Source organism: Pogona vitticeps, chromosome 5, assembly GCF_051106095.1.
Source record: "Pogona vitticeps strain Pit_001003342236 chromosome 5, PviZW2.1, whole genome shotgun sequence".
NCBI lineage: Eukaryota > Metazoa > Chordata > Lepidosauria > Squamata > Agamidae > Pogona > Pogona vitticeps.
The window spans coordinates 12,196,171-12,218,822 of NC_135787.1; the positions used below are offsets into that span (position 1 = coordinate 12,196,171).

Sequence of the window (22,652 nt, forward strand, 5' to 3'; positions counted from 1 at the left end):
AGTTAGGAAGGCAGCTGCCATTTGCTCAATTTTTATGGTTTGCTTACTTTGGAGAAGTAGGGAAATCTTCGGAAAAGATGTCTGGGGTCTCACTTGCCTTTCCTCAATCTCCCTTTTGCAATACCACCTCCCTGCCCCCAGCATTCCAAGGACCTCTGTGGGCATGAGGTACAAAGAAATGGCTAAGTTGAGATCTGTAATTAGTTTTGTCAGTTGAACTTGGTTTTCTAACCCCTGTGGATCCTGTTTCAATCCAATTGTTTTTTCCAGATCTAAAATCCTGCATCTGAATCCCATTTCTCCAGAAAGAGCACCCTCTTCTATTCTGAAATCCTTCAGTTTCTCATGGGATTTACTCTGAGCAACACAGGCACTCCTTCCTCATTAATTATTTCAGCCATGTTCATCTGCAGACCAATGCTTTACCTGTGTGACATATTGAGCTGGAAGAACGGCGTATCCAACATTCCCTGTACCAGGGGCTGGGGCCAACACAGTACCCGCAGGAAGGTTGGTGAGGTTTGGCTGGATTTGTGGCAGTGGAGTGGCAGGCATTATAAGTCTTTGCTGAGGCTGGCTTGTTGTGACCATCTGTGGCGTTGTGTTAATTGGTTTGGGCGCTACCTGTAAGGAAAGACATTTTCATGAGGATCTCTTGCTGCACAGAAGATCTGTGGAATTCTGCAGGGATTCCTGAGAATTCTTTGGAGAGTGCAATTAACGGAAGGCATCTGTTGAAAGCTAGGGATTCATATTAATTGGGGGTAAGAAGAACTCACTTGTTTGACAGTCTGTGCTGCTGGGACGATTGGGACTGACATTCGCACAGGGGTTGCGTTCACCACCATTGGCTTTGCTGTTCAAAAGAAATCATATCAGATACAACATGGATATAACAAGGCCCACCTTGACTTTTACCAAGTCCAATGAGAAAGTGTGTCCTCTTTGTGCCATCAGTTCAGAAAAGTAGAGAGAAGCAACACTGTTCACTATACCTGTAAATATTGCTACTTTTAAAAGATCAAAAACTTCCAATAAAAGGTGGTCTCTTGGCCAAACACAACTACCAATCTGAACCTCATAACAGAGTAACAAAATCAAAGCACAGTTCTCATTTATGTAATTACATGACATATGAATAAATTTAAATATTTTGATACATTTATACAGCATTAGATAAGTTTCAAATTCATTTACTTTGCAGAGTGCTGCCACTTACAGAGCCAAAAAGATAATAGATCCACATGGGAATAAGGTATTAGCCAAGCAGAGAAATCTGAAGTTTTTTGTTTATTGTCCTAATATTTATTTCATGCACTTTAAAATCATCTACTAACACAATTACTCTAGGCAACATGTTATCTTTCAGAAAAACACAAAACTTTAAGATGCAACCATATTATTATACAGTATACAGGGCTTGAAAATTTTTAGAATGTCTCACCAGTCAGTCAAAAATTTCACCACTCAGCATGACTGGACTATAGCTTTGCAATTTATTGGGACTGAGAATCACTGATTTATACCCTCAGACCTGGGTTGCTTTATAACCTGTATACCTGTAGAGTTATGAAGCTTGTATTTTGAATGGCTTTCTTTTGAATGTTTCCAGCAAAAATAAAACTGAAAGCAAAAGCGCCTGGCCTTTTAAGGAGCCACAGCTCCCTCCAACCCCAGGATGTGTCGTTGTTCGGTTGAAATTGGGAGCAGAGAGAGAGAGAGAGGCGGAGGGGAAGGAGGCAGGCAGAGAGGGAGCTGTGACTTGTCGAGCAGCATTTTTCATCACAGACGAGTGGACGAGTGCATTTTTCAAGCCCTGATTAGATACTTATATTGATCCTTACGCAAATAAATCAAAACAGTCCAGTGACAAATTAATATGCAGTATTTAATTGCTGATTGATTGTTGAGAGGAAAAAATGTTGCTTTCACATTGTTATAGGCATCAAAACCAAAAGAGTGTAAAGAATCTGGAAGAAAAGCATTTCACACTATAAAATTTTCTTGCAGGTCTCACTTTGTTGTGCTGTTTCTGACATGAATGTTTTTGCTTACATAGCCTGTTAGGTACAAGAGGGAATTTTCAGTAGACTATGATCATCCCAAGGTGCACAGAAGTTTGAAATGTCTTCAGGAAAAAAAAACCTACTCAACATAAATGGAATGTGCTCATTGGCCACAAAACGCTGAATGCAGGGGTGAGACTGAGAAAGAACTAATAGGAAATATAGAAAATTTTCCCAGTGCAAGGGCAGGCATTCAGTTTGCAGATTTACTGTACTAAATATGGAACATCAGCAAATCCTTACCTTATTTTCTTTATATTGTTATTAACATTTCAAATTAGCATGAAAACATTCAACTACTAACCTTGCTGGAGGGATGCTGTGCTGGTGCTGGGATTCTGCACAGCTGGCTGGGATGAGCTGTTGGCAGTTGTAGCAGTGACGAGACGAATATAATGGAATTTGCTTCCAGGTACCTGAATTTGCTGAACATTAGGTGCTGTTGCCAAGGGAATTATGGTCTTAAACTGAGATGTGCTTACTCCGCCTACAGTGAGGGTTTGTACTGCAGATTTCACAGCCTGCAAAACAACAATAAAATTACTTCTATGGTGTTGATATATCAACCTCTTTTTCAGAGCTGGCTAACAAATCAGTGTTTCTAATGAGGGCTAGCATTATCCCCCTTCATACGTTTCAGATTAAAGTACAGATAAAGGAACACATGAAAACGCGCTTAGTGTTGTATTATTATTAGGCTGGGATCTATCTGTTGGATATAATAGACTACTGTTTGTTTCTAGGGTTGCTTTAAGAGTTTTTTTCCCCAGTCATGATTCTTTTGAACTCAGCAGAACAAAGCAAAATTTGTATAGATGTAGACCAGTCAACAACATATAATAACATGTAATAAGAGAGGGAGGCCCACTGAACATACCTGAGCAGTAGTATTGTTAGCAACAGCCTTTCCTGGAGAAGATGGTGTTGAATGCTGCACTGTGAGAATCTGCTGTCCTAAGGCTACATTGAGAGGAACGCCCACTGTTTTCTGTGGGGAGCTTGGAGACTGGGAGGCAACCGACACCACTGTTAACTGCTTAACAAAAATCAAACATCTCAAGTTAAATTATTTTTAGTAGGCAACTACAAGGACAACATGTGCATGATGTAAACACGAAAGAGGCAAAGGCTTTTCATGCTGTTGATATAGTGGTGCTGTCAGGGCAGGATGCAGGGAAGTGGTTGAGGTCCCCAACACAGCAAGGCTGCCCTGCCACATTTTGAAGTCAAGTACTGTAGTACAATACCACTTAGAAAGGAGAGATCTGAAGTCCAGATACCATTAAGTCCAGGGTCTAAAATTACCTAATTGCATTGCTACGTTGGTACACCAGCGGCCTCATGTGGAGAACACATACCTGCCATACTTCATTTATTTAGAAAATTAATAGCATATTTATTTATTTATTTGATTTATATACCGCCCCATTAGTGAAACCAATACTCTGGGTGTTTTATAGGTTAAATTTTGGCTCCACAAAACCCACATAACAAAATACATTCAACAATTGGCGATCTGACAATGCAGGTCTTAAAATTAACATTTAAATTAAAAGCATGCAGGAGAATCAGTTGTTGAGGGCAGATTTGAATTTTGTTTTCATCAGTTTGTTGAACATAGGAAGGGAAGAAGCCTTGTGTATCTCAGATGGTAACTTATTTAAAAAAAATGGAGCTACCACAAAGAAGGCCCAATTCTTTATCATTGCCTTTTATGGCTTTTCTTGGTGTGGCCACTTTTAGCAACATGGACTAAAAGAAGTGGGTGATTTCTGAGAGAGACATTCTGACAGGTCTTTAAGGGCTGTATAGGTCATAACCAGGACCTTGAATTGAGCATGGAAAATGACAGGGAGCCATAAAGACAGGGCAAAACTGAGGATACATTATTGAATTTACTAATTCTAGAAATCAGTCTGACTGCCATATTTCAGGCTTGCTGAAGTTTCTGTATTATTTTCAATAAGAGCATTACAGTAGTCTATTTTTGAGACTACTGATGCATGAACCATTATTGCTAGGCATTTTGTATCCAGGTAGGAGCACAACTGGGAAATCAACGGGACTTGATAAGGGGCATTCTTGGCCGTGGGCAGTATTTGAGCCTTCATAGAGAGTGCCAGATCCAAGCTGCAGACCTGATCCTTCAAAGGGAGTGTAACCCAATCAAGGCTAATTAAGTTTCCCTGTAACCAGTCCAATGAGTATAATCTCTGTGATACCTGCTCATGTCAACTCTAGCAGGTGCTGACAACTAAGAATTGTTTGCAAGTGACCAGACTGGCAATTTTTATTTTATTGCAAATGCAAACAATAAACACAAGCACTGTCTTTTGCCCTGGTTTCCATACTGGTGATGTAGTAAGTCACAGCAACATGCAAAAGGATTTATTTTTCATGATTCCTGTGGAATCAGCAAGTGTAAATGAAGGGAATGGGACCAACTTTTCTCAGAGGGAAATATTTCTTGGCACAGCTGACTAGAGTAGCTGCTTATGACAGATAAAAACTGAGACCCATTTTCCCTTTCATGCGGTAGCAACAGCAATGCTCTGGAGAATATCCTGGACCTTTTGACACGAGTAGTATTATTATAAAACTTAACACATAGTTATATTCACAGGAAAAATAAGGATGGAGAGTATATGCCATCATGCGATTGTACAGGACTGCCTAAAACATAAAATTAAAAGATATATAAAATTCATAATGTTGAATATGACCACAGCAAGTACAATATGAATAAGAGCAGCTCTCACTATTTATTTAATGTCTGCTTTAAAAAAACATTATCAATCCCAATTAATGTTTGTATACCTGTATCATTTTACAGTATCTTAGCAAACAGGAGCTGTCTGTGGTACGAAGCACAACTACTCATTTTGAGAAAATTTTGTCCAGCCAGAGGGTGTTGATATTCTGACAATTCCAGTTTCATTAAAAGTAATATAAATAGAAAAATAGATGGTAAAGGATTTTTTAAAAAACAAATTAGAAATTCATTTAAGATGAATATATCCACTAGTTGCGACAATGAGATTAGCACTATGATACAGAAATTATACAGAAGTAAGTTATCTGGACTATGTACCTTATTAGGCGATTTCAATGGAGAGATGGCTATCTTGTTTGGTGCCTGCTGTATGGAAGAATTCAAAGAAGTTGCAGTAACTCCACTTTCTGAGATAGTTACAGTCTTTGGAGGTGTTCCTGGAGTAGTCTGAGAAACAACCCTACCTAAAGAAAACAAAAGCATGGAGACATCTTTATGATTATAGTTGATACTGTCTTTCCAGTCTAGGCGAGAAACCACCTATGTTAAGCACCTTGCCAATTCACTTGTTCAGTGCCATCACGCACAAGAGTTACTGCCTTAATATCAACCTTTTTCTCAAGTAACTGAACAGACATGTCTTTGATTTTTTAAACTTAATTCTTACAACAAATGGAAGAATTCAAAGATAAAATGAATTAAAAAAAAATAAGGACAAGAAAAGGTTGGCAGTCTAGTAAGCCATCATCCAACTGAAAGTTAAAACTTCCAGTTAAAAAGCCTGGCCATTCCTCTCCTAACTGTGTTAGCAAGATGTCAATTTAATAGCACAAATCATAAGACACACATCATCTTTGAAATACATTGATCAGAATCTTTTTAGCATAACTTAGCATAACCATACAAGCCAGGTGATATCAACCGGTTATGAGAATATTTAATTTAAATTAATTGAAAACTTCCTGTCCCACCCCCTTTCAGGTTCCAAGGCTCCACAGGTCTCTCTTTCGCCCTGAATAAGCCTTTGGGAGCCTCAAAATATTCAAAATTCACTGGATTTTTCTTTAATCAAGCTGAATTTACTAATCATTTTGTTTGCTTACATCTTGACAGCAAGAGTTTTCATCATGCTATAAAAATGATGATAACATTTTTACTACTATCCAGGACTTAGGAATGTAAAAAGCACTATGGTGAAAAGAGATGAGACTGCATACCACTCTCACATCATAAAGATACAAGGTGAAATCCAGTTGTCTCTATCCACCATTAGAAGGGATAGGACTTGCAGAACGGATAACCTCCTTCCTATATATGCTTGAGGATGTTATGTTAATGGATAAATGTAATGTATCTCGAATTTTGATTGTGTGCATGTCTATTCTGGCAGGAAGTGCATATTTGCAACTATTCTTGTTTTTATAGTGAAGGACAAATATTTTCTCCTGTCTAAATCGAACAGAATAAGTAAGGTAACATCCCCCCCAAAAAATATATCCACTTTATATTTTAGTTTATGAATGCTTTTGCATCATAGGAACAATAGAATCATTTCAATAACCTAGAAACTAGAACACCTTGAATCATCTCTTGACTTTTATTTTAAGTACAATCAAGTTTTGCAGAAACACTTAGGGGGAGAGCTAATGTCTTGATAGCTAGTCAGTAACTGGGATAGAGCAATAGCAGCCAGACAACACTTCAGAGCCAGCCACTGTTGGCTGTATTCCTGCCTTCTGGCACACATTTATAAAGCAGGCAAGCTTGTCATATGTACCACATGCACACTGGCTGCCTGCATCTACAGAAAAGAGCTTCTGAACATCTGAGGAAATGATAACACAATGTTGCTGTTTAGTTCAAACAAATGTTAAAATTAATGATCCAAGTGATCTGTAAGCTCCTTAAGACTCCAAACTCTTAACGTGCTTTCCATTTGCCATGGGCACAACAGTCATTGAGATTTCATAGAGCCCTGTGCATACTCAAAAAGCATTCTGGGAGCATATAGGAACTGAATTTTCAATTATCCCTTCCTACATTTAATGCTACTCTGCAAGATCCCCTGGGTTCAGGAACATATATTTATGGTGGCTTGGAAAATAGTGACAGATATTCTCCATCTTCGGGATGGAGAGACAATTAGCAAAAGCCCCCATGAACATCCAGCCCATTGCATCCCAGGTAACATGTGACTCAGTTAATTCACTTACTTGAAATAAAAGAGCACAATGAAAAAGGCACAAATATACATATACTGTACATACATACATACGTACATACATATATTTTATATATTAAAAAAAAAACCTGCAATGACTGGTGAGACTTGAGTTGTCTGCCCTGTGACTGCTTTGCTATTGATTGGCTTTGTGAAGATCAACTTTGTGATCACTGGGGCTGAAGTTGGTGTCCTGGTTTTCTTAGCAATCTGAAAAACAAAGAAGAGAAATCCAATACCCACTCCATTCATTCAGACATTATTCCTGCTTAACGTGCTCTTTACACCAGTGAAAACTAGCTTCTTCAGTCTGGAAAGGTGGATGTTTTCCAGACAACTGCAAAGGGATGGCGAGGGTGCTAAATCCACCTCTAACTGAAGAGCCTATAAAATCAGAAATGAGAGAACTTAACAGCCTCTTGGGTCACACAGTACCTTTCACCTTTCGTGCAGGGAAAGGAACTGGCTGGTGGAGAATATCGGCACTGCCGTTGGCCTGACTAGAGCCTTGCTTCCTAGCAGTTACCAAATGCACATAGTACTTTACAAGATAATCTAAGCAAGAGAGACATCCCTGGCCCAAGGTACTTGGACTCTGAATTCAAACAGTATAATCTATATGGGCTGTGACTGTGCGAATCAAAGACAGGCAAAGATAAAGGAATCAAAATGACACTGGAGTGTTCACCTCAATCAACAAAAGCTACCTGGTGATGAAGCTGAATATATGTTATACGGTGCACTATAACTGTTAGAGTTGTAGTGCACCTTATAACTGTTTTTTGGGCTTTGGACACAGAGTGTCATTTTAATTCACACAAATATTTGCTGTGATATGAACAGAAAGCTAAACAGGAGAGCCAGAATTTAAGTCTTCCTACTGGTTTGAAGCAGCAGTCACTAATTTCAGAGAAACAGTTTACTCTGTTTTTGTCTTAAAAACAACAACACAAAACTACCTCTATATTTCTGTATTAACAAACATAACCACAACCCTGAGGTTGAAGACTGGCTATCTTCATGAATCAATACTGTATTGAAGTTTCACTTCCTGCACGTGTTTATACACATGTACAGACAAGAGTTCTCACTCATTCTCACCTTCTCTTTACACAGACAACTCAATGTCATTTTCCATTGCAATACCACATTAAGTCTGGAGGCTGTTCCACAAGAGCCAATTCCTGTTTCTACTCATCATTAGTGATTTTTACTTTCTCGTGGTTCCTGGAAGGTATCCTCTAACTCCTTTTCTGCTGCAACACATTTATTTATTATTTCTCATTCATCCTATGTCCACAGATGTCAGAGCAGGTACAATCAAGAATAAAAGTCAATACAGAATCGTAAACAGAATCCACAACCCAGTACCACCATCAAAATCAGCACTAACAACCCAAAGAAAGATAACAAAATTGAGCTACGACCACTAAGAGCCAAAATCTTGAACAAATAGCCTCATCTTAACTCGGTGCCACAATAAGACCAACACTAAATAGCCCTTTGGGGAAGAAATATTCCATAATCATGATATCAAAGCAAAAAAGCTGCCACTTCCATCTCCACATGATGTACATCTGCCATCACTGAAACATAGGGAACGGCCCCTTAGGCAGCTGAACACAGCATGAGGTCTACATTCAAACATCCATTTCTGTATGTTACACCCACAATTATTATTTAGAATAACTTTTTATCTCTACTATGATTCAATGTTGCTTTACATCTTGCTTACTGATTCCCTTAGGTCTCTTATCTGCCAAGCTTTGTTCCACAACGATTACTGTAACAAATGGAACCATCCCATAAGAGAGCAATTTTTTTTCACAAGAAGTATAATTAGTAGAACAACTCCTTACCTGCACTGTTTTCAGTTGCTGAGTCTGCAATACAGAAGATTGGGTGGTAGTATTTACCAATTGGCTCCCTGGAGTCAAGGCTGACACACCAATGACAGGTTTCACCTCTGCCCTTCCTCCAATAGTTACCACCTTGAATTGCTGTGCTGAAACCTTGGAGTCACTTGTTTGCACCTGTGATGTTGCCTTCTGAGACTGTGATAGCTGGTTGTGGGGCAATGCTAGAACAATTGGCTGTCCAGGCTTCCCTAGAGTTGTTACAATGAGCTTTTGTCCTTCCTGTTGTAAAGTCTGTTTACTAATTTTCAGATCTGTTGCCTTGTTCAGAATGATCTGATTGGCTGATATAGTGACAGGAGCCTGAGCACCCAGTTTTTGGAGGCCGCTTTGAAAGGAAGGTTGTATAGTCACATCAGTATCAGTGTTTGTTATGGCAGCATTGCCCGTGAGATGGCTCACACAATTGCTAGGCACCGTTACAATCTCTGTGGTGATCGAGGATGGAGCAGCAATAGTAGAATCACCAACTGAGCTTACATTTGCCATTCCTTCCAGTTCCGTTTCCATAGGAATGGAGTCACCCACAATTACAGCCTCAATGTTCTCATCCTCCTCCAGCTTTATCCCTGTGTCCATGATCTCTTCGGGAAGCAGGCTATTCACCTCCGCGGACACCACCTCCATGTTGCAAATGTAAGTGGCAGGCTCAAGATGAGACACTGCAGTGATATTCAAAGGAAATACAGTTTTTCAGTGCTACAACCACAGACAGATCATGACTACTGAAGAGGACACTCTGAAATGCGGGGGAGATTACATCACTGCAGGTTGGACTTGATTTAAACCAAACTGATTTAAATCATCATTTAAAAAATGTAAATCAGCTTTTCAAAACAATTTAAATAAAAAAAACATTTAAATTGTGATTTACTTCAACTGGATTTTTAAAAGGCATTAATATTTATTCACTTTGCACCACTGACAAGTTGCAATGGTCAACAAGAACACACAAGTTCATATCAGAGCTGGGCAGGGTATGACTCGAGGGTAGCATATTGCCACCCAGGGATCCAAATGTGTTTCCTAGCATTTCTGAGTCCGCTAAAACAGATTTTGCATTTTCCAAAATAAACTTTTGTCTAACAAAATCCCCTTATGCTCTCTAAGCGAAGACAATTCTTCCATGTTGGGGGGGGCAGCATTCTTGTCTTATACACATTCCACATAAAATTTCTTTAATTTTTAATTAAAAAACATTTTGGTCACTAAAGCACTTAAAGGCACTTTTCAGCAGAAATGCCTTTTTGAAAGAAAAAATATATTCTTTTGCACAATGCAAAAGTGGCCCTCCAAGGCCCGTGGTGGGATGGGTGTGACCCTCAGATCTATGGAAGATGCCCTCTGTAATATATGTACAATGTCAATATTGTTGAATCTTCTGTTGTTATATGCTGGTCTTAATTTTTTTTTAAAGGCTTTACATGACTTGTAATGTCTAATGCCTAATTGTATATCAGTCATTCTCAATTTTTCTTTTGCCTCAACCATAAACACAATATGAAAGAAATATAGGCCAAATCAAGATTGTATGAGTCACATAATGAACCTTATAAGGTGGTGTGTAAAGAGGTGTTTCCAGTCTGTGGCCCCTTCAAATATGTCAGGGCTCCCTTTGAAAATGGCACATGCATCTGTTTTTGTGTTAAGGGCAAAGTGTTGTGAAAATTTTGATATGCAAATAAACTAAATAATAACAATGACTGTAAAACTACCATCTACACAGTGTCAATGGAAATTAAAAGTTTGGCCCCAAATCTCAGATTGCCACTACTACATATAACAAGAATGTTCACTAACTATTTCGAGTGCTGGTGTAATGTGATGGTTAAGAAACTGAACTGCAAATCAGAAAGGGTCAAATTTCCCATCTGCCATGAACCTGGCAGATATTCTTGGGCAAGCCATTTTCTTGGCCTCAGACCACTCACGCTGAAATATGAAGAATAATGATTTGCTTCATTGGGTTGCTGTAGACATTACAATTAAGCAATGCTTGAGAAGTGGTCTGAACAGCTGAAGGCATTATGCCAGAGTGGAACAGCATTTTTAAATTTAAGGACCACATTCCTTCAAAGTGATATGGGTTGATATGGGAGCTTTGTATTTTTATTCCGAAGGACATGAATAGAAAACTTGGCACCACAGGTGCCAGGGTGCTCCATTCCCACCTCCCAGAACTAGCGACCATATGAAATACAAACAAAAAAATCACCCATTCTACCTTATAACATTACCTGAATCCCTTTTAAGTCTTGTTCCACATCAGACCACCTCCAGAGGCTTCATCATAGAGCACTGTCTGCTGAGACAAAAAAAAAAAAAAAAAAAAAAAAAAAAAAAAAAAAGGAAGTTTCAAAAGTCACAGAATGATGCCCTTTATAAATTAGTGTACTGTATTAACAAATGCTACTGTCAAGATGGCAAAATTAGAATAATGAACAACAACAGAGAAAACCTGCAAGCAAGGCTTCCTCACAATCTGACCAGGTGGGAGGGGGAACTGTAACAGTCTGAATTTTGTCTTTATAAAGTATTACATCATTAAGGTTATAAGAATTGTAACCCTGGAAATGTGATTATATCATGGAGGTCTGAACTGCTGGTAGAGGTTACTTCAGGACAAAGAGATCTAACCTTGAAAATTAAAAAAGGAAAAGAAAAAAGTAACCTTTTAAGTAGCAATGTACAGATTATCCATTAGAAGTTGCTGCAAAGTAAATTAAAGATCCCCCATACAATCCCATGCTTTCTTCTAAAATAGTGAAGCCTATGTAAAAATCCACTGGGTCTGCAACTGTAGTTAGTCCCATAGAAAATTCATGGACTTTGCTACCAAAACAGACTCAGTGAGAAAATGTATTGAGTATGCTAGGTTAGGAGAAAAAGAAGATAAGAAAGAATGATATTGTTTCTCCTTATCAGCAAACGGGGTGAGATTTTGCTTTAAACTGCTAATATTAGACTATGCAACTGGAGTGAAAACATGTACACAATTGATAAGGATACATAAACATCCATGCCTGTAAAAGGACTGGTGTAAGCAAGCTGCCTACCAGCCAAGAGTCAACTAAGCCAGTTCAGCCACAATGGAACTGTGCCAAACTGAGCTGAGAACCCAGGGGTAGGGTGGGGAAATAAAACAGGAGAACACAGAGGTAACACACAGAAAACATGGATTTTCCTCCATAGATTTTAATTGGCAGATCACTGTGGGAGCATGTAAGAAACTTAGTATTTCTACTATTATAGATGTTTACTAATTTTTAAAAAGATGTGTTCTTAAAGCTATAAGCTCTTGTATTTTTGGACTGAAGAAAGATATAGGTTCTTGTTTGCAACTTTTTAAAGGAAAAAGCTTACAATTGAAAGATGTTTGTCTGACTTAAGTATTTGCCTAAAACTCCCATATATGCATATATTTGTTCTTCATATATTTTTAATTACAGTATATGTATCTACAGTATATAGCTTAGCTTATTGATTTCTCAAAAAGTTACATGTTTTCAGTAACTTCTGGATTTTTATACATAGAAGCAGTGTGGATGAATAAAGCTTGAAGAAATAAGACAATCTAATGTTGCCTGGACTCCTTTTTCTGTTTACTTCACTATGAGTGGAAACACTGATTTATTCCCATCCCCTATAGATCACGCTTGGAAGCTACAATCCTGGTGAACCAGCAGGAGCAAGTAAATGATTTATACCTTGATACCCAGATGAATTTAGATTTAACTGTCATGATCATCCATTTCAAACTGGTATTTAACTCTTTTAGAGATAAACGTTAGTTGTTACAGATCATGACAGACTCAAACTACTAGGAGGGTGTTATGAACCATATAAGAACATACTGTGTTTGTGTTTAGTCGTTTAGTCGTGTCCGACTCTTCGTGACCCCATGGACCAGAGCACGCCAGGCCCTCCTGTCTTCTAAGAACATACTAAGAAAACAAATTTGCAAACAACTGATAACATCATTTGTTCTATTGTTTACTAAAAATACTGGAGGGGTTGAGAGGGGGGTTAATAGCGTATTACCTTTTATTGTTTTGCAAATATGCTAATGAATTTTTTTTGCGCCCCCAAAGTTCAAGTAGTATGGATGGCTGAGAGACGTTTCATGGAAGAAACTCTCTTACATGGAACATCTCCATATAAGAAATGTGTTATAAGTGAAGTCACTTTACAACAGTGAAGAAGAACTCTGATTTAAGACACCCACCTGCAACAAAAAAATTAGCTAAGTAAAAAAAAAATGACAGGTGGTGTTTGCAAACTTAGGCCAGAGATTCACAAGCATCTGATCGCACAAGCACATCTTTCTTCTCAATTAAGCTTGGATGCATTATTTATTTTTACACCTAAAAAGACTTACTTTTACGTTGTGTATAAAAATTTCTGCCTTCTGAAGAAGTCAATGTATTTCTGAATGTGTCCTGATATTGGCACACCTGCTCACTGCAAAGATCTATGCCTAGAACAGACACACACACAAAAACAGCCTCTGATGAGATCAAGACACTCTGCCAAATCCCTATGTAATGCAGATGTCCTTCAAAATAACCTGAGCCTCAGTGGAGGCTGATTGACAAGAGGCCAGTGCCGAGACTCATCAGAGGCAGAATGCTTCAGGCTCCTACAAATCTTTTATAATTTAGGTTATTCTTTAGCATATTCTCTTTAGTGTGCCTTGCACACTGTTTGGAAATTATCCGCTTATTGGCTGAGAGCAAGCAATACGATAGGGTCAGGGACATTTATAGAAACAGAATAATATTGCCAGTTGCAAATTTTCCTGCAATTTAGTGCCTATCAGCGGGAACCAACACTGTGGACCATGCCTCTTCTGTTCACTCCCATCAGCAGTTTTCTTTCATTCACCATTTGGAACTACCCTCTCAATACATGTAACACTAATGTTGGATGTCATTAGTGTCAACAGCAGAACCACAGCTCCTCAATATATGAACTGTATGAACCTGAACAGGCCACAGAAAGACCACTTATGTAGAATCCCTATGCATAATTAAAAGGATTAACAAAAAGCTATTCTAATACATTAATGAACTATTAAGGAGTTTGTTCACTGATTACAAAATTGCTTTACAGCTCAGTTTGTATCGCTCAATAACTAAATTAAAGAGGAAGTTGCTCCAGAGTCCGTTTTTAAGCATTTTAAGCTTTCTGGTATTTGTCTCAAGATACTAATGACCCGGTGAATCCCTGCTTTTGCAGCCACATGGTCTGCAGATAGTGTTGAGAACAGGCAAATATTTGACACGCAGTACAGAAAAAAACAGAAGCCAAAAACAAATAAAGTTGTGTGTTCCTTGCACAACACAAACGCAAGTGCAAGTGATATCTTTACTGGAAACACCACCACCCCATTGCTAGCTTTCAAAATATACCAGTCTTCATCAGGCTATGCACTATTTTTTCTCCAAAGTATCTCTCATACTTGGCTTTTTAAACAAAAATGTTTTGCTACTGTAGCAGGCTAACTTTAAGATAAAATTTAAAGTACAGTACTGTTCAGTGAATCATTATGAAAACACTAGTTAACTTTACTGGAAGTTATAATAAATTATTGTTATAATTTCCTTTGCACTAAGCAACTGATCTATTTTGTAATCATAATAAACTATAACTCTATGATTTAAGTTTGGGTTCTTTTTTACTGTTCTCCTAATTCTTTTGTTCAATAACATTAGATCAGTCAGCTGGTTAAATGTTTTCTGACCGATCAAATATACAAGCAGTAGGAAGAAGATAAATAATTAGCAGCGAGTAGTTAAAAATCAATGATTTTTCAAAATCATATTTATTTAAATCATGATTTCACTCATGATTTAAATATTAAAATCATTTTTATTTAAATAAGCAAACAATCCAATCTTTCTTATTTAAATCATATCCACTCTGATTTGTAGCATTAATATGAGAAAATTATCAATCCTTTGCTATGGAAAAAGTGAATTTTTTTAAAAAGTAGTAATTTGGAAAACTAAATTTAATAATGGCTTTTGGCATTTTTTTTTTTTTTGGTTTTTAGAACTTTAAAAATCTAATAAAACAATAGAAACCCACCAATAAGCAGATGACTAACTGGTGGTTATACTGTTCGATTATAAAACAGTGCTAATAGTAACTAAAGAAATATACACATTATTTTTTCAACCTAATTCCTAAAATTATTTAAATTCTTTTGTATCGAGAAGAGTTGGTACTCTTAGATTTTAGTGGGTATGGGGCTTTGCCACAGACAACAGCTGGTGGACTCTTAGTGCTCATAAAAGACTCTTCAAGTTCAATATGAAAATCCTGTACAAAAGCGTGATTTATAAATGTCTAGGTCAACATAAACATATTGCTACAATTAGCACAGAACGAAAACAATCCCTACATAAATGTAGACTTGAGTTTCAACTTATTCAACAAGAATTCTTCTTAGACAGGGCACAGCAAATACTGCTTCACTGTAAGCTATTTTGATTAATAATTGATCCTACCATAATGCTACCCAATAAGTTTCCAATTATTCATTGCCACATTAACAATGGGCAAGTAAATATCAAAATGAAAATTAGCGCTTTTCAAGAGTAACAATAATTTCAGGACACTGAAGACCACAGCTTTGAGCAAATATTTCCACAGAACAGTTATCCTTGGAACAAATTCAAAAATTATTATCTTTTCCAGTTAGTTGTGGCACAACATCAAGAAATAACACTTTGCACCAGTATAAATGTTCTACTTTTTTTAAATGAACATGAGTGTCCTTTCTATTAATGGTCATTAGCTTTGAGGACTTGCATACTAATTTAGAAAATATATCACTGTCATGTCTGTACATGTTATGTATGCAACATATGAGTCACTTATGCAACAGATAGATCGCTTAATTTACAGCAAATCAGTTTTTAAAATGGTTTAACTGCAGAACAGGATTTCAGCCTTTGGATTGGACAATCATTCTCTGTGCCAGACCCTCTGAAATCAATGGGATTAAGCCAGTATCCAACCCTTTGTTTTCAATTGTTTAGATTTTCTGAATTTCATATCCAAGTATATTGGTGAAAATCACAAAAGAAATATACTTTAGCTTTTCAGTGGTTTGAAAAACAGGCTTTGCTTGTTTTAAAATAAAGAATCTGGAAGTTCTTTGCATTTTACCCAATATCACAAAATTAAACCTCAAGAGTTATGCAATCTGTTGTTTCAGCTTGTGTTTTATAGCAGAGACAGGTGAGTGGTAGCCTTCTCCTCCAGATATTTTTGTACTACAGTTCTCATAAGCCCTCTATGAAGTATTTATTTATGGTTGTTAACCCAGTCTTACATAATATAATATAATACAATAAAACCTTATAAAGATATATTAGTAAAAAGAGACACAGTTTACATAATAAAACCATTTATAAATAAAGCACTATGTATGGTTTGCGGAACTACAAGCTCTGGCAATCATACATCTGTGGATGAGCATAGCAGCATTACAGAATCTGGCAACACAATTTGTGGTCTGTAATGACCTGTCCGAAAGAAGTAGCTTCACATAGAATTCAATGGGCCTCCCCGGAAATTTGTGAATAACAGGATGAATAAGTTTCTTACACAGTTCTTGATAGAAAGGGCAACATAGAAGGATGTGGGTCACGGTTTCTATTTGGTTGCTTTTGCAAGGACATAAACACTCTAAAAGGGGGATATTTTGGAATTTCCCATCCAGAAGCATGGAAGGGAGCATATTCAATCTAGTGAAGGTAAAAAAGCTCATGTTATCTTTGAGAACATTAGGCTAGAAAAACATGAAGACACTGTAAAAGCACTGTATGTAACTACACTGTTAGTACCCATCTGGCTCACATGATCCTAAAATTCTATATCCCAGATCCTACATTTCACTGCCACTTTGGTGCTGGTGTAGCCCATTGCTATAAGGATATTGAGAGAGAAGCCAATTTGTTGTATTTCTTTGACTACAAAGGATTTCCAGTCTGACTGGAAAGTATCCAAGAGGGTCAATTGTGCCAGACCTTATGAAAAAAAATTACAAGTTTTAACCAACAGTTAATCATAAGAACGTTGACCCATGCTCTTATGGAAACTAGACAGGCCTCCAAGCGAAGGACTACATTAGGGGTATAGGGAAGCACGGCCAAGCCCTCTATGAGAAGATGGGAACTGCAATCTAGCAATATTTAATTATCCATCCCTACTTTATATCTTACATAATTACCTGAACTACCGTTTCCCCAAAAATAAGACCTAACCTGAAAATAAGCCCTAATATGATTTTTCAGGATGCTCGTAATATAAGCCCTACCTCAAAAATAAGCCCTAGTTAAGTGAAACCCTGCCCTCCACCATTGTGCAGCAACTAGAAGATGGCATGAATGTATTTAAATAAATGTAGATTGTTGTACATGAAAAAAATAAAAAAAATAAAACATCCCCTGAAAATAAGCCCTAATTCTTTTTTTTTTTTTTTTGGAGCAAAAATAAATATAAGACCCTGTCTTATTTTTGGGAAAACAAGGTAGAACACTAACAGGAAAATATATTAGAAGAGTAGATTTCAACCAGCTCCTCCCATATAGAAAGTTTTCTGTAAAATAAATAAACAACAAAAATAAAAACAGAAGGGGATGCTTACAGCTAAACTGGAATATCCACAATTCCAAACCAACCTTCCGTAATTTCTACACAGATGTCTATGAAGAGTTGCTTTATCTTTAATTTTAGCCTTATTTCAGATTTTGTAATGCAATTTTATCATCAAGTCTAGGCCCTTGTCAAGGTGGCACAGTGAGGAACTGAACTCCCAACCTCAATGAAACCACTGAGCTATCCTGAAGTTTGACCTGTCTTACATTAAAATAGTACAAAATATTTTATTCTGTACTTCAGCTGAACATTAATACCTGTAAATTGCTTCCCAAAACAGAAATATCCTGCATCAAAACTTTATGAAAAATTTAGTCACATGTAATGAACTTCATAAAAAATGTAAATATTCTCCATATAGAATCATATGGAAATATGGCAGCATATTTGATAGTTGGAAGTTATATATTAACGGGCTTACAAAAACAGGACACTACAACTTTAATTAATTATTTAATACTGGTTTTCTGCCAACAAGAAGTGGGAATTCAGCATTACCAAGCTGTATTACGGATCCAGTGCTAAAATGTCTTGTGCATTTTACCATCTTGTCTCGGACAAGAAAATCCAGATAGACATACAGTACTTAATAAACTCCATCAGTAGCTCTCTTGACTGAATGTGCTGTGGAGGTTTTTTGCTATCCACTGCAACTGCTAATTTTTTTAGAGAATTAGCAATGAAATAGGCTGATCATCAATTTGACTAATAGGCTGCTATAGAATTAATCTCTTTTTTAAATTACCGTCTCGTGCAGTTTTACACAGAAATATTCTTCACAGCACTTGCACCAAAAAGAAAAGAAGAAGAAAACACAGGCACAATTAATCCAGCAATCCAGAGTCTACTGAGATTTTTCTGACTTCTGCAGGAAGCCCTCAAGCAGCAAACATATTACTAGGCAGAAGACTAGGCTTTATTTCAGCAACAGTCCGCATCAAGACCTTGGAGAGCGAGTTAGGCCTCAACAGTCGCCCACACTCGCTGCTTCCCAAACAGAGACGGATGGCCCTTCGGTTTCCAAGCACCTGAAAGGGGATACCTCCTTCTCGGGATCCAAGCTCCACCCATCTCTCCTGGTGTCCAGGCCTTGGAGGTGAGCCTCTTCCCCTCTATCGGGCGCCGCCACTGAGTCCTTCCAGGCTGGTGGCGAAGGGTGGGGGGGCTTCCCCCCTCCGTCTCTGAAGAGCTGGAAAGCGGCTGCTCGGGAGCAGGAGGAAGAGGGGAGGGGAGGGCTTCTGGCGGCGGCAGCAGCAGGAGCAGGCAGCGGAGAGAGGGGGGGGGAACCTCTTAAGGCTGTTTAGCTACTGTCTCTGGTATGTCAGGGGCCGGGATAGGATTTCGAAAGATCCGCCATTTTCACTTCGTCATCATCATCACATCCCAGCTCAGCAACAACCTCAGCCTCCTCCCCCTTCCCACGTTTCCCTCCGCCCCGATCCGCCCCGGAGCCACTCCCCGCCGGAGGAAAGCCCTTCCCTCCCTAACACCGAGGCGCGCAAGAGAAATCCGAGGCTCTCCAGTCCTGACCTGCCGAGGGGATAAAAGCACCCTTTCCCCGCCTCCCCTCCGGCGACAAACAAACCCCCGAAGCTTTTAGCACGCCGGAGAAGGGGAAACGCCAGGAGGAGGAGGAGATGCCAGTTTCAAAAGGACAACACATTGATTTAATTCCAGAAAGAAATGGCTGGTGCGATTGTTGTTGTTAGGTGCCGTGGCGACCCTACGAAAGACAGCTCTCCAAAAAGGTTTAATTGTCTAACACAAAAAAAGACTCACGTTCTTTGCCAACTTGTGGAATAAGATTTCGTGGGCAAAGAAGCTGGTGTATGAATGAAAACCAAAAGTTGGTCCTATGTACACATGGATAGCAGTTTTCCTTAAATGAAAGGTTTTGCGTTTTTATTAACCTGACAGGTAAAAAGCAATTGCCAGTCAATTCCAACCACAGATCTCCATGTATTAGCAATTACGTACATGAGAAGCATTTCCAACGATTCTGATTCTACTGAACAAAAAAGAAAGCTGGTCTTCACACTGGCCATTAAAGAAATTGTTGTAACCTAGGTTCCTCCATATGACACAGGCTTGGCTCTAGATCAGAATAGGTTTGTTGCAGTTTGTCATTGAAATCAATGAGATTTAAATCATTACCAGTTCATTACAGTGATTTCAATGGAATGCCAATTCAGCTAACTTAAACTTGGACTCAACCAAGCATTAATTTAATAGTCTAAACACTATGTGAGAACATCACGCTGTAAGTTATTTCCAAAGAAGTTTAACAAATGGAACTGAACTACAGAATTCCCAGTTTTCGTTCTATTTATTCTACGTCATCTCCAACACGTTGACTACAAGTGTCAATATATGACTATGTTGTTAATACTGTAACAGATCAGTAGTTCTAGGTCACTGGCAAAACTCCAAAGACTGGAACTCAAACCAATAAGAATGCAAGAAAATGTTTAAGAATATGTTCCTGTTATGGGAACTACAATGCTTTTTTAAAAAGTAGGCATTGCAATCCTATGCATGTTTACTCCAATGTAAAACATACTTAATTTAAAAAAAATCATTAGTCCTAGATATAGGACTATAGGGGGGAACCTCTTAAGGTTGTTTAGCTACTGTCTCTGGTATGTCAGGGACCATGACAGGATTTCAAAAGATCTGCCTTTTTCAATTCGTCCTCATCATCACATCCCAGGACTAAAGCCTTGCACTTTCTCAAGTGTCAGGTACTATTTCAATCACACCTTGATAAAAATGTTGATTCTCTTTGCAATTAAAGGAAAGGACAGCGGTGAAAAAATTATACAAAAAGATTGACAAAGGTGTTTCTCGTTGCACAGACATTAAGCTATCCTGGAAGTTTTGGAATAACCATGCAACCTATCCATGAGATAAGTTCCCATGTAAACATTTTGCAGTGTGCATCAGAAAAATCATAACATTACAGGATGCATATCTATATGACAAATAAACTATATGGTCTCTATCCTCTACACATGCTAAGCTAAGGGATCGTTCAAAGGACTAAAGTTCTCTTTCTACTGGAATTATGTCATAGAAAGTACGAAAAGATTATTGATATCAAATGTTTATCATGTATAATAGTATAGCTTCAACAGATATAGTCTGAATTGTAGCATTTTAAAAAATACATACGTACTATCAGGTACTGGAGTTCTGCATCTTAATTGATATCAGTACAGCAGAATCAATTATACCTCTAACTTGCATTTAAATGCTGACACAGTAGAATTCAACACTTTGCATTTCAATGCTAATTGAGTTCAGCCGGTCAATATATTCAGTTTTTTCTGCCAGCAGAAAGAATTCTTGTTGACTTTCCCAGGATCAACAAAAGTGGAAAGCAACTGCTGTAAATCAATCATGTCAGTAAGAGTATTGAAAATTACTTTTTAAAAATTACCAGGTATCCATTAGTTTAGAATCCTACCTTTAAAAAAAGTATCATCATACCACCCTCTATTAATGTGTAATAATGCACAAATAGCAACTTAAACCACCGAACATCCAGAGATGACAAGATTACTATAGTGCAAGAACCTAGTATGACACACCATAATCTATGTTAAAATATACCTCACCACAGCATGAAAGGTTGTGAGGGGGAAGGGGGGGATTGGTCGTTTCACCAGTCTCTGTGGCCGGCATCTTCAGAGGACAGCAAACTGTTAGGAAAAACCACCTTCACAACATGGCCAAGAAGCCCGAAAAACCCACAACAACCATTAGATCCCGGCCGTGAAAGCCTTCGCGAATACACTGAAGGGGGAGATTGTTTATTTAGATCAGTTATTCACCTTGTTTCATTACAAGAACAGGATAAAAACTTTTCCCCTATATTACATTTAAGGAAATAAATATACCCAACAGGTGAATAAGTATTTTCCGATTTACATCATCCAAAAAAGAGAGAAACTATTAAAGTCATAATCATATAACTGGAAAATAACGACAGATGTGCTCCCCCCCCAGACATCCTGAAGCTCTTTTCTTTTTCTCCCTTCCTGCTGCCTACCAATTACCTATCTCCAATTCAAGACAAAGGCCTTTCTATCTAAGTCGCAGAAAAAAAAAAACAATTGCTTGGGCCAGCGGTGTGCAGATTTGTCTAAAAACCCATTGTCCTTACTTGGTTTAACCCGAGTCAGCCATGAAATCTCCACCGTCTCCCAACAGGAGGGAACTGACAGTTTTACACCTCCGTCTCCGCATCCTCTGTCCCTGGTCCCGGATCCCAAAAGGCAGCACCCCCCTCTTCTTTTTCCGCCCCTTTCCCCCCCCAAGCACTCACCACCCCCCTCACCTTTCCTGCGTATGGACCAAAGGAGGTTTCTTCCCCCCCCCCGGCTCTTGACCCCAAACAAAACGCCCTTCTCTTGACAGCGCCCACACAGCACCTGCCGCTGACGCGTGTCGCGGTGAACGTCGAAAAAGGAGGAGGCGGTGTCAAGCGGGATGGAGAAAGGCGGAAGCGACGCCGGCAAACAACTTCTTCCCACAGAAGACGCGGCTCGTTTGGGGGGGGGGGGTCCGTCCTGTCAGACCCGGCCTGGTCAGGCTCCTTCCCCTCACGACCTCCCTCACTCGCTCTTTTTTTCCCCCTCAGGCGAAGCCCTTCTTTCGGCGCCCTTTCCTCCCACCCACCGTTAAACCCTCAGCCCGCCTCGCCGTCCCACGCACCGAACGGGGTCCTCGCGGCCTCAGCCGGGCGCTTCTCTCGCTCCCCGGCTCTCCTCTCGGCCGCCACAGGCAACCACCCCCGGCGGGCGGGCGGGCGCGCTCGCTCCTGCGCGCGGCCGGCTGGCGGCGGCGGCGGCAGCGCCAGGTTTCCGTGTTTGTTCAAAATCACGCGCCGAGCGCCATTCCGCCGCCGCCGCATCCCATAATACTCGGCAGCGCCGCCCTGGCAACCGCGGCGTCGCGCGTCACCCGCGGGGGCCCCTGCTCCGACGTTCCATTCTCCCGCCTCC

At 39.0% G+C, this 22,652-nt stretch overlaps 1 protein-coding gene across 10 annotated transcripts in view; it reads right to left on the bottom strand.

Moving 5' to 3' along the window:
• The window catches only part of LIN54 (lin-54 DREAM MuvB core complex component), a 31,368-nt gene extending 8,878 nt beyond the window's left edge, over positions 1-22,490 (bottom strand). Inside the window, exons 1-9 of one of the 10 annotated variants that reach the window (XM_073002022.2) lie at positions 22,363-22,490; positions 11,214-11,278; positions 8,920-9,638; positions 7,150-7,270; positions 5,158-5,303; positions 2,944-3,099; positions 2,371-2,587; positions 780-856; positions 427-624 (exon numbers count right to left, since the gene is read on the bottom strand). In XM_073002022.2, the coding sequence (XP_072858123.2) occupies positions 427-624; positions 780-856; positions 2,371-2,587; positions 2,944-3,099; positions 5,158-5,303; positions 7,150-7,270; positions 8,920-9,603 (1,599 nt within the window). In that variant the 5' untranslated portion in view covers positions 9,604-9,638; positions 11,214-11,278; positions 22,363-22,490. Of the gene's footprint in view, positions 1-426; positions 625-779; positions 857-2,370; positions 2,588-2,943; positions 3,103-5,157; positions 5,304-7,149; positions 7,271-8,919; positions 9,639-11,213; positions 11,282-13,354; positions 13,374-18,674; positions 19,043-21,811; positions 22,004-22,079; positions 22,179-22,362 lie in introns of those variants that run through there. The other 9 variants (XM_078394511.1, XM_078394513.1, XM_078394515.1 and 6 more) reach the window with 9 other exon arrangements.
• Between the last annotated feature and the right edge of the window lie 162 nt (positions 22,491-22,652).